The sequence below is a fragment of the Rhinichthys klamathensis genome, unplaced genomic scaffold (genome assembly GCF_029890125.1).
Source record: "Rhinichthys klamathensis goyatoka isolate OS25496 unplaced genomic scaffold, OSU_Roscu_1.1 h1tg000137l_1, whole genome shotgun sequence".
In the NCBI taxonomy this organism is placed as follows: Eukaryota; Metazoa; Chordata; class Actinopteri; order Cypriniformes; family Leuciscidae; genus Rhinichthys; species Rhinichthys klamathensis.
The window spans coordinates 1,064,011-1,076,047 of NW_026606672.1; the positions used below are offsets into that span (position 1 = coordinate 1,064,011).

The 12,037-nt window shown below is 35.6% G+C and overlaps 3 protein-coding genes across 3 annotated transcripts in view; all 3 read right to left on the reverse strand.

Annotated features, from left to right (window-relative positions):
* Positions 1 to 648, reverse strand: part of dnah10 (dynein axonemal heavy chain 10) — a 41,675-nt gene extending 41,027 nt beyond the window's left edge. Inside the window, exons 1-2 of the mRNA XM_056257404.1 lie at positions 356 to 648; positions 10 to 120 (exon numbers count right to left, since the gene is read on the reverse strand). Coding sequence (XP_056113379.1) covers positions 10 to 120; positions 356 to 581 — 337 coding nt within the window. The 5' untranslated portion in view covers positions 582 to 648. The remainder of the gene's footprint in view (positions 1 to 9; positions 121 to 355) is intronic.
* A 1,472-nt stretch (positions 649 to 2,120) lies between these two features.
* On the reverse strand, positions 2,121 to 5,364 carry vamp5 (vesicle-associated membrane protein 5). The gene is made up of 3 exons (XM_056257405.1): positions 5,157 to 5,364; positions 3,051 to 3,194; positions 2,121 to 2,347 (listed from the first exon to the last, which is right to left on the reverse strand). Exons 1-3 carry the CDS (start codon positions 5,160 to 5,162, stop codon positions 2,147 to 2,149), a joined length of 351 nt encoding a protein of 116 aa, XP_056113380.1. The 5' UTR covers positions 5,163 to 5,364; the 3' UTR covers positions 2,121 to 2,146.
* A 1,395-nt stretch (positions 5,365 to 6,759) lies between these two features.
* vamp8 (vesicle-associated membrane protein 8 (endobrevin)) lies at positions 6,760 to 11,703 on the reverse strand. Its single transcript, XM_056257406.1, has 3 exons — positions 11,518 to 11,703; positions 8,158 to 8,322; positions 6,760 to 7,749 (listed from the first exon to the last, which is right to left on the reverse strand). Exons 1-3 carry the CDS (start codon positions 11,542 to 11,544, stop codon positions 7,570 to 7,572), a joined length of 372 nt encoding a protein of 123 aa, XP_056113381.1. The 5' UTR covers positions 11,545 to 11,703; the 3' UTR covers positions 6,760 to 7,569.
* Positions 11,704 to 12,037: the final 334 nt, after the last annotated feature.

The window sequence follows — 12,037 nt, forward strand, 5'->3', positions numbered from 1 at the left end:
CAGACTCACTTTCAGCAGGGGTTTTCTCTCTATCTGAGAGGAGTGTCCCTTCAGACGCAACAGATGAACTTCTCTCTGAGTCATTCTCCGTACTTTCAACCGGTTCTTGGTGTGTATGGACTGGGGAATTAATTATGTATTATTAAACACGTAAATTAATGGATACCGTTTATATATATATATATAACAGAAATGTCCTTAAGACTTATCAGCTTTAGTGAACAAAACGATAACTGATTTTTGAGATAACTCGATAACTGAGAACGTCGTTAACAACTGCAGTGTAAACTGTTAGCACTACTGTGAATAGTAAACAGGTAAGTTAGGCCTAGTTCAGTTGAAAATATAAACGTACCAACAGGAATTTCCACTTCAACCTCTTCTTCGCGTATATTCTTGAAGAAAAAAAGCGTTGATGGCGCCTCTTCCTCTGTGACTATGTTTAAAAAGCTTATGATTTTCTGCTCTTCCTCTCCATCACCGCGACTGAGTAACTCCTCAAAACAGCCTGAATCAGGCAAATCAAACAGCACACACACTGCGTTTTTAATCCACTCCACTCGAGGGTCATGGTGAGCCATTCTTGTAGTCGTTTGGGTGAGAATAACTATATAATAAAGTTTGTAATGTGCATGAGAAAACTGTAGACTCTCGCAACCGAAAATGCGCTCTGGTTTTAGTTGACGTTGCTATAACAACGAACGGGCACTGCTGGTGTTGTTGCCAGATCACAATTCACAACAAGCGCGCTACAAATTAGAATAGTTCACCCAAAAATAATTTTGTCATAATTTACTCACCCTTTAGTTACTTCAACCCTGCATGGTTTCTTTCTTCTGCTGAACACAAAAGAAGATATTTGGAAGAGTGTCGGAGGGTAATGCGCCAAACAGTTGACGGTAGCCATTGACTTCCATAGTATTTTTTTTCTTCCATAATATGGAAATCAATAAGGGCCATCAATTGTTTCGTTACCCATATTCGTCAAATGATCTTCTTTTGTGTTCAGCAGAAGAAAGAAATGTATACAGGTTTTGAACAACTTGAGGGTGAGTAACGTTAAATGATGACAGAATTTCTATTTGATTTCGCATTTATTTTTAGATAACGTTACAGAGAAAAGAATAATACGTAGCTGTGTAAGTTATGTTCTTTTGTGAACGTTTTTTATGTTTCTCATAATTCATATTTAGGCTATGTCGTCCTGCTAAACGTAGACTATAGCCTAATTGTGGACATTTAATAGTGCAAACGTTGGTCGTGTAGCAAACCCTGTCACTTTTACATTTGCTTTTTCAACCTTAAAATTTCGACCAGGTGGCGTTTTTTTTTACCTTTCTCGTTTCACGAGCTCCACATTTTAGTTAAATAATATAAAAATTATTAATTATAACGGGGAAAAAAACGATTAAAAATGATTAATTATAACGGAAAATGATTAATATAATAATTATAATTATATTTTAATTCCAATTTCCTATTTTGACTGCATGACGTCTTTCATGACATGTTACACGACACCTGTCAAATGTGAACTCACTCAAGTCATTATAAAAGCTCTACGGGCATTATAAAAGAAAATAAATACAGAAATAAATATGACACATTGAGAAAAAAAATAAAATAACAACAGACATGGTATATTTACATAAGAAACATTTATTTATTTACACATTTTGATTAAACTCAACAGCTTGTTTGTAGAGACTCTAAGACTTGAAATGGGTCAGATAAGAATCAAGAAAGTTTGTTTTGAAAAACAAAATGCTCTGCTCCCTGACGAAGTCTAAACAATAATTTGCTTCCCATGCTACACTTTAACCCTCTTTTGGCTCCGATTTATCCAATTTGTGGTTAAAATATGGCTTGTCCTACAAGAATCCATGTAAACGGTTAAAATTAATGCAGCATACTCTATGTGTGTTACCATTGAAAAATGAAAGTGAAAGCAGAAAAGATGGTGACACCATGGTACCATTTTTGTATCACTCACCACTTTTTTTTTAGCATACTCTTGATTGTGCATTTAGTGATTTATGAAACTTCACTCTAGTTTAGGCTATTTTAACAAAAGTACTAGAAACAAGATTTTCCAGGTGATATTCTGAGGCATTTTCACGCATCTTCTAGTCAGCTGGCCTATCTTCTAGCCATCTCTTGGTGCTTCTGTTGATCGTGTGGCTGGGGGTGTGTTTTGACTGTCCTCTCTGCTAAAACTCATTGCCACTGCCACAATTATGCCAATAACCACTGCAGCAACAACTGCCGCTATTATCACTTTGTACTTAATATTCTCCCAGCGCTTCTTCTGTTTCACTTTAGTCGCGGTCTTTGAGAATCCTTTGCTCTGAAAACAAATAATACAACCTTTTAAATAATTTAATATGACCAAAAATATATATTTTTAAAACATTTAAAATTATGACAAAATGACAAAAAAGTAGTTTTTTTTTTTTTTTTTTTTAATTAGAACTGACTGTTACAGAGACTCTTCATATGAGAAACAAGGAAAGGAAAAATGTGAGTCTTTGTAATGTGCTTGAATTGGTTTTTGTTCTCCTAACTTTAATTATAATCTTTGTTTGAACCAGTAACACCAATATCACATTGTGCTCATTACACATTCTTGCATGAAACCAAAGTGAACTTGTTGCCTTACCACATGATGGCACATCCTGCATAAACAGCCTGCCATACTATTACACAAGTTTTTGTTCATTTCATAACTAAAGGAAATAGCTTTCTAAAATTAACATGGTAAACTAAAGTCAGGATGCAAATTGTACACTCTTTTTTTCCGTACACCCCACCTAGACACTATTAATAGACTCCAATATGACATGCCTTTGCTTTCCCTATAAACACTTGAAATTCCGGAAAACCAGTTTATGGTCATCAGAGTCCTCAATGAGCCAAAAAACATGTTCATGGGACCATAAAATGAGTAAATAAGTAGGCATGCTTTTTTGAAAAGCTGTTTTATGTGCATGAATGAAATGATAGTTTATGTTGTTATTATTTAATAAATATCACACAAACTAAGGTTCCACCTGTTCTCGTAGTTGTTCCGCTCTGTTGTCCAGCTCCCCGAGTTTAACTGTTCGCTCGTCAGACTTGTTTATGTTATCCAGCATGATAAGTTTAACTTCCTCCACATCCTCCTGGGCCTGACGGAGGCGGCTTTGCCCATTCTCCTGGGGACAGATGAAATGGTTTATTAAGAAAGGCAAACATCCTATACAAATCATGCATTCGCATCCATACATCTAGAGGTACTAGATGATATTGAATGTCCCACTAGATATTTAACACAAGAGAAATGCAATCAATGAACCATTAAAAGTAAAAAGTGGCATTGAAGACTTCCTGGACGCCTCCCATCATAATGGCCTAAGAGTTCTGTTTACTCCAAGCACTGGGAATGGAATTCTGGAACAGTGCCTCTGCTCTCTCACAGTTTAACAAGGAACAGCACAAGGGAGAGAAAAACGAACTGCATTTCTAGAAGCCATTGCATCAAACCCCACAATGAGGCCTTTGTGAAAACAACATAAAATAGGGCATTTATAGATTGTGACCTTCCTGACATTAGCAGTCTCTACAGCATCAGACATATCATTTGTATATCAGCTGATTCAGACTGTTGATTCCTCTCTTTGTGCTCAGAAGGATGCAAGTAACTTGAGGTCAAGGTTTAGTTGATGAGTGGAACATCATAGACGGGAAACTGTCAAGCAAAGATCAATGAAATGATTAATTTTACAGGAAACACCACTTATTTTTCATGCCATCTCACAAAAGAACCATGGACAATGGAACAGTGATTCTCAAACGGTGTGTCACGGCTCAAAAGTGGGTCGCAGGAAAAAAACAATGCTAAACTCAAATACTAAAAGGCAAATACTAAAAAGGTTTATCAACTTTTAAAAGGGAGGAGAAACACACATATTTTGTTGCTGATGCTGAAGGCTATGCATCTATTTTTTATTTTTTTGGTAAATATTAACAGCATGAAAGAGATTTGTATCTACTAACAATAAACCAATGAATAAACTTCAATGTTTAATTTTAATAACATTTGTTTAAATGTTATCATATTGTTTAAATTGTACAAGAAACAGTAAATAAATAAACAAATGTGTGTATGAATTAAAAAATCTAATTACAGGTGCTAAAGAAAAACAGTGATAGACTTACGGATGGATGTAAACAACCTCAACAAATAAGATTTTAGTAAAATATCACCATAATATGGGCCACAGACAGACAGACATACATATAAATAGACATATAGACAGACAGATAGATAGATAGATAGATAGATAGATAGATAGATAGATAGATAGATAGATAGATAGATAGATAGATAGACACCTTTAAAATGAACAGTATAATCAGTTTATCATCACTCATATGAACAGAGGACTACAGGATGCACATCTCTTTTTACATCCTTTCTTTGCCTTCTTCCTTCCTCTTTCATTGTGACTGTTATAATGAATATGGAATTTCCTTGAGACAAGGCAAAAATCCCCTCTTGTGTTCAAATAAACACTTGTGAGGCTGTCATTTCAAGCCACCTGAGATGAACCAACAATAAGGGTTAAAGACCTACTGGATGACATTCAAATGACACGTAATATGAAAAAAACACACACAAAAAACAAGGTAGGCCTATGTTTCAAATTCAAACAGCTCATAAAGAACTAAATGATACTGTAAACCACAACCCGATGCGTATCAGCTATACACTATCATATACGTCAATTAAATAAAGTGAATTGAGAGCTGCTACATATATAGCCTGTCAGAAAAATCGCTCAGTCATCAAAATTAAACTTAATTTATAACATCACTTGCACAATTTAGTGGCATATAACGTTAGGCCTACACATATTGAAACAAACTAAACGTGTTTGAAATTGGACCACAACATTAAACTTAAACTGTTTGCAGCGTTTACATCGAGTTATCTGTAACGTTATTTATATAACAAAGTTGCTGTTTGTTTATAAGTTGTTTATAACAATTTGCTTTTAAAAGTTATTCAGCCTTTACATTGCCATGCTTTTACTTTAATATCTAATCTAATCTAATCTAATAAATCTAATAACAGCGTAAGTGCGAAAACGAAACAAAAAGACAAAACAACTTACTGTCATTGTTTTATTCTGTCGTTTTACCACACCAGAAACTGTGACCGAATATACTGCATCTGAAAGAGACACCAGCAGCTGAAGAATAAAAAACAATACAAGTTCGATATCTATAAAAATGAATGCGCGTGTTTTAGCAACTCTTCCAATCCAAGGCTTTAAAGTTCTGCCTTGCTGCTGTAAGGAACGGCTGTTATCTACTGGGCGGGTAAATCACACTGCGCAGCCGCATGGCCATGGCAGTCTATGTAAACGCCCATCTCCTGACTTGCTAGTTACACTCATAGGTTACACTGCCTGCCAGTAACTTGTGATATATTGTTCTTGGTCATGTGCCAAATGTGCCCTTTAAAATTAATGCACTCCAGTACTTGTATTGTAATGTATTCACAAAAAGTTCACAAAAGTCAAGCTGCCACAAAAAGACGTTGTCCGATTCGAAAACATCATTATCAATCGATTTTTTTTTTAATAATACGTTAAACCGATTCACAAATCAATCATAATAGAAAACTTGTTGAAGGAAATCTGGTTCTGGAGGGAAAAGTGAGTTGCAGCTGGTGTAAGAAAAACAAGATAAAATCACAGCTGGGGGGAAAAAACTTGGCTTGGATGTACTTGCTCTTTTTTAACCATTTTTTTAAAATGTAGTTAGAATGTATAGAATACAATCCATTATTTACCTCCGGCTATGCCCATCCCTTACACATACATCACATCACGTACATAACTTAGTCCTTGGCATTTGCAATATCTAAAACTTGCATTTTGTCCCTCTCTAGAGATCTACTGCATACCAGATGGTGGACATGGGAAATTAAACACAAACCCAACAGTATTTGATAATTGTTTGCCATTAGTCTATGTACATTTCAAATAAGAGGATTAAAAACATGTCATACTCATCATTAGTTTTATTGAGAGATCATGTTTATTTACAAAATATTGCATTTCCAGGCTGTTTACACTAATAAGATTCATTTTCAAGGCACTTGATTGAGGTTTCAAAATGATTATTTGTAGATGACAAAAACTTAAATCGATTAAACGTATTGATTACAAATTTTAAGTGTTTAAACATATGTCTTTGATTAAAAGGTTTGGGGTAGAATACTACATACAGTATGATGTTAATGGAAGCTACAAGGGATACAGCATAAGACTTTACAAACATTCAAGTCATTCTGACTACATACAGATAGACAGGCATACAGTGCCTTAACCTCTCCGAAGCAAAAGTGCATAAAGCTACTCAGCAGATTATAAGACCAGCCAACAAAAACTATTGCAAACTGAAAATGACACCACAGACTCTAAAATATTCCTCCTTGCTCGGTTTTCTATACAGTAAAAAGTTACGCTTTGGGTTTCAGAAAGCTCCCACATGCGATAACAAATTATGATTACAGTACTGACTGCATGTGGTACAGTGCAAGTGTTACACTGCGTATCAAATTCAATACAGTGATTTATGACAAGGATAGAAAAAAAAATTGTGCTTTCTAATGTCAATCTAAATCTAAATGGCCTTGTTCAGGTGCTCGTTTCATAAAAATCTTTCATTCATTCTATAAGAAGAAAATCTGTTTTTCTGTTTTGAAGCTTAGGGGCATTGCAAATTTCAGTAAACATTAAAGACAGGGGAAAAAAATCCAAACATCTCACAATATAATTACTTAATGAAAAGGTGTGTTTTGGATAATGCAACAGTTTTAAGAACACATTCTGGTTTGACCTTTTACAAATGACATACATACTTGTGGAGACGACAAAAGTACAAGAGTACAAAATAGAGACACTTGGAGATCTAAAAGTATTCCATAATTACACATAATATATTATGTAATTTAATCTAACAGACTTAAATATACATCATAGCTCAATAGAAAGAACTTTCACCCATTACCTTTTCTGATTCAATGCCAGTATATGATTATTTCAAGCATACCTTCAGTATGAACAATATTGCAGCAATTGAAGGAATTAATTACAGTTGTGGCATTTTATCAGGCTTTAGAGAATCATAAAGGCAACCGAAGTGGCCATTAGGATGAAGTTTTAGGAGGTGAGAAGTATGTAAGAAAATAGACAGCATTCTTTCTATAGACTACTTAAAATCCTTCATTTCAATGTTTCAAAGCTGTCATAATGGAAGCTCCTCGTAATAAGTGATACCATGAGATGTGAAGGTATATGAGGGTATATGAGCAAAATGTGCAAAGAACGAGTATGTGTGTGTGTGTGTGTGTGTGTGTGTGTGTGTGTGTGTGTGTGTGTGTGTGTGTGTGTGTGTGTGTGTGTGTGTGTGTGTGTGTGTGTGTGAATTCTTGAAATTTTGACTTGGTATGTGAACATGGTTGCATATTTCTGTATGTGTTTGTGTGTGTGTGTGTGTTTGTAACTAACAGAAATCCTAGGGTGGTGTGGTGGGAGGTTTGGTTGCAGGTGTACCGGTTGGGATCACACCAGTGGCAAGGAATATGATAACCAGCACAATGACGAGGACTATCACAACAATAAGCACGATCAGCTTCACGTTCTTCCACCAGTAAGCGCGAGCAACCTTCTGAGAGGTGTGCTTGAAGTTCTGGGCCTGAAAAGCAGAAAACAAAGACCAGTACAATGTCAACAAGTGTGGGACTACAGCCGCATACAGTAGCCTAATAGTTTGTTATGTTAGATTGATTTCTGAAGGATCATGTGACACTGAAGACTGAAGTAAAGGCTGCTGAAATTTCAGCTTTGCCATCACAGAAATAAATTACATTTTAAAATATATTCAAATAGAAAACAGTTATTTTAAATTGTAATATTTCACACTGTATTTATTTTCTATCAAATAAATGCAGCCTTGGTGAGCGCAAGGGACTTCTTTGAAAAATATTAGACAATCTTTCTGAACCCAAACGTTTGGATGGTTTTGTGCATAGTAAAAACAGTGTGCCAGGCTTAGAGCTGTAATATGTGATAAGAAACAAAGTTTTTGTACTTAAAGACTCACCCCAGCTTGCAGATCTTCAGATTTGCCCATCAGATCATCCAGTCTTTCTCCACGGGCCAGGATCCGATCGACATTCTGGGTCATAATGTCCTTGACCCCGTCCACTTGAGACTGTAGAGATCGAACTGGATCCACCTCCTGTGAAGACTCTCCTTCTCTCGGCTCCTGCATTTAGAGGAATTAAAAACCAAAACATGATCAAAATGGCACAAGCACACAGTTATGCAAAATAACTCGCATTGTTGTCAAAAAGAGAAATGGAAGGCAACAAAAATCTATACAATGAGATAGAAACTCATCATGATAAAGCAGTTTGAATAGAGACTGGAACGTTTGTAAAAAGTACTGTTCTGCAGCCAGCATTTTATCTGGCCCATAAATATAAATTATAGCATGTAAGGTTTAGAATTATGCAGAAAAAATACATATATTATTTGCAAAAACTAAAATACTCAATAAAATACATCCGCAAGCATCCGTTATCGAAGTTCAAACTGTTAAGTGCATGCGAAAAAAAATATTAGCCTATGTATTATTTAGGAAGCCTGTAAGCACCTAAATCAGAGTGGATTACAGACCTTTACAAAACTAAGTTCTGAGATGAAAAAAGAAATTTTCAGATAGCATAATTTACCATAAAAATCTAGTCTCTTTAACGTTTATAACTGTTGTAGTGCCACCTATCGTCCAATCTCCATAAAAGTTTACAGGCTTTTTTAGAGTTATGTGTCAAGTCAAGTCAAGTCACCTTTATTTATATAGCGCTTTTTACAATACAGATTGTATCAAAGCGCTTCACAGTGATAACATAACATGAAAACAATATAACAAAGTTTGTTTCTAAAAGAAAATTGCGTCAGCGTCCACCTTAAGTAAGGCAGATCAATAACATTATTGAATATTAAATGTCCCCAACTAAGCAAGCCAAAAGCCAAGGCAACAGTGGCAAGGAACTAAAACTCCATCAGGTGACAGAATGGAGAAAAAAAACCTTGGGAGAAACCAGACTCAGTCGGGGGGCCAGTTCTCCTCTGACCAACGAAGGAACAGTGCATGATTCGGGCAGCATTACAAGTCAGATTGGATCGGAACATTCAGTATTTACCCATTTTCATCTTTTGGAAGTCCAAGTAATCACGCCGGTATTAAGACGAGTTGTTGAGGATCAGTGCCGTCCACCATAGAGAGTCCATATCGCCCGTGTTGAGTCGTCAATTCACACAGGCTTTGTGATTGGAGCATCTGAAGTCTCCGTGTCACATGTTGTTACCAAGTTTTTTTTAAATTCTAATGATTCTGTTTAGGAATTATATGATATGTTTTGGGCACATTTCATCACCCATATTTTTAATGACCCAGTTATAGCCATTCAAATACTATGTTTTTGATAATTATTGATCTAGACAGTCCAGAGATTTTGTACTACGGTGAGTTTGTTGAGGATGATCAAAAAACCTATAGCTAGTTCACAAAAGTTTTTTTTTAAATAATCTCAAAGATGTAATGAATGATTTAATTGACAGCAGTGGTTGTTCAGTATGAGGAGATCTAACATATGATATGAATATCATATCGGCCCACCACTGGAAGAATGTATGAATGTGTAAAACATTGCATAATATGTAATGTCAAACCCACAAATATGTAGTCAAACCCCTACATTTACAATAGGAGTTCAGCGTTACACACTTGAACCCCTAATAAAACATAATAGTGTCTTTATGACTGTTATGTACGTGTCTTGAATATATGGAGACAGCTGCATTTAATTATTCTGATTTAAGGGAATTCATGATTCAAGCAATTAAAAACATACAGTAATTGCTACAATAAAGTACTGTCTATCTCTATATTTAAAAAAAAACTTAACAATAAAACTAACATCAATACATCATTTATTGTATACCATGATCAGACAGCTATTATAAAAAACTGCTCAGTTTTTTGCCTTTAGATGCTAATGATTAGGCGTGACACCTTAAGTGTGATTTTGACAAAAGCAATAAGATAGCTTTACCACATTCACACATCAAAACACCAACTGTCAAATGCAGTGCAAGAACCTTAATAGCCATCTTTTGTACTGTTCTCAGTGTCATTTGGGCATGTTTAGTCATGCTAAACACCCCTAAGCCCTCTTGCACTACTGATACTTCATAAACAAAGGGTGTTACCAGGAAACCAAAAGCAAAGCTGCGTCACTACCTGTCCTACCCTTTCCATTCTAGTCAATGGCTGTTGGAGTTGGTGTCACAAGGCCTGCAGAATGGCAGAAAGCTATTAGGTGACATCAGATACTGACAGTCTGAAATACCATCATTGTGGAGAAATGGTTCCATGTGATATCTATAACTATGTGATATGGCAACAACATAATAAAAAGTAAAAATGTATGCATCTAGTTATCATATGATTTACCAGTGTGCATTTGTTTTTGAAAGTCTTTAGATAGGCTTTCTAAACTGCTTTACCATTAAGACTGGAACAAATGTCCATCACTATAAGTAAGAACAACTGTATTACTCGATCTTTCTTACTCTTTGTATAAAACCAAGGCAAAACATATTCTTGCTTCCTTGAAGTCCGTCTAATACCAGTCTCCAAATGGTTTCAAGAACAAGCGAACTTATAATTGAATACAAGCCAAGTTCAGTAATTCAGAATACTGTCAATGAACTTTATTTTAACCACAGTGCCACAAACAAATAGGATGTCTAAAATATATGCGGTACTGTTGAAATTGTTAAACAAAACAAAATAAATGGTTGTCAGTCAGTTGATCAACTTGATTTGAGGCAAACTAGCATGAGGATCTCACACTTCTGGTTCACTTCAAGTCAACAGGGGACGTGTGAAGTGATCAGCACATTTGCCAACTGTAGTTAAAACATATCTAAACCGAGTAACCATGCAAAAAGTGATAAGTTCAACAGTCGGTTTTGTAAACCGGTTATGCTTCACAGCTCAAGGTAAATTCAATACATCTATGTAAACAAATCTGTACAACAAAGTTGCAATACAAACTGGATGCTTAAGCATTAAACTATTATTTAAACAGCACATTTGTTTTAGTAATCCAAGCAAATTGTCGACGTTAACTGACAACAGGAACGTAGAAACTAGCGAAGTATAACTTGAAAAACGAGCTTCGCCCTGCGTTTACTTACGTCAACCTGTAAAAATTAAACAAAAAAATATCTACCAGTTCTAGTGGAAACTTTTGCATCACTAAAAAAATGATTTACACGAATACAGATAGTAACTGAGTTCACACAGCTAAGTTAGTCAGTCTATTTTTAAACTCAACAAGCGATGTAACGTTAACAAGCACCTGCTGATATCGCTCAGGTCACAACTTACCGTACTATTTGGATCACCCATCCCCATGATTTCAATATGATGTTTTTATTAACTCCACGAAAAAAACAATTACAATATCCTTTGGAGTTAAAATGTTTGTAACTGTTTCTTCGAATGACCAACAGATGTACACCGTGTCAACACTTCCTGGTCTCTAATTCATTCTCTTCCTCCAGCCGCGATGATTTGGCTTTGGCCCACCTCTGTAGCGCCACTTCCCATAGCATCCTCCAGAGGGCGCTGGATTCATGACGCATATAAACACCTGAAAGGTGAGAGCGCAGACTATTATCACGCCATCAACATTTCAGGTATGAGAAGATTGTTATGGTAAAGCCAGACAGGCTTGTGACTTTTTCTAAAATTACTGATATGTGATTAAACTCAGTGTACTTTACGTAATAAATGTTTGTTTTTAACATGCTTGACATTATTAGGGCAAAATAATTAAGAGTACTATGCACGAAACAGTAAACTCTTTTCTTCCGCCAAAGCAACAATTGGCTCCACCTAAATGCCT

Coding starts and splice junctions, on each gene's coding strand:
- vamp5 (XM_056257405.1), bottom strand. Junction 2,348..3,050: donor CGGAACAACTACGAGAACAG/GTGGAACCTTAG, acceptor ATTTGTTTTCAG/AGCAAAGGATTCTCAAAGAC.
- vamp8 (XM_056257406.1), bottom strand. CDS start 11,544: ATGGGGATGGGTGATCCAAATAGTACG. Junction 8,323..11,517: donor TGGGTGATCCAAATAGTACG/GTAAGTTGTGAC, acceptor CTCTAAATGCAG/GAGCCGAGAGAAGGAGAGTC. Junction 7,750..8,157: donor CTGAAGATCTGCAAGCTGGG/GTGAGTCTTTAA, acceptor TCTGCTTTTCAG/GCCCAGAACTTCAAGCACAC.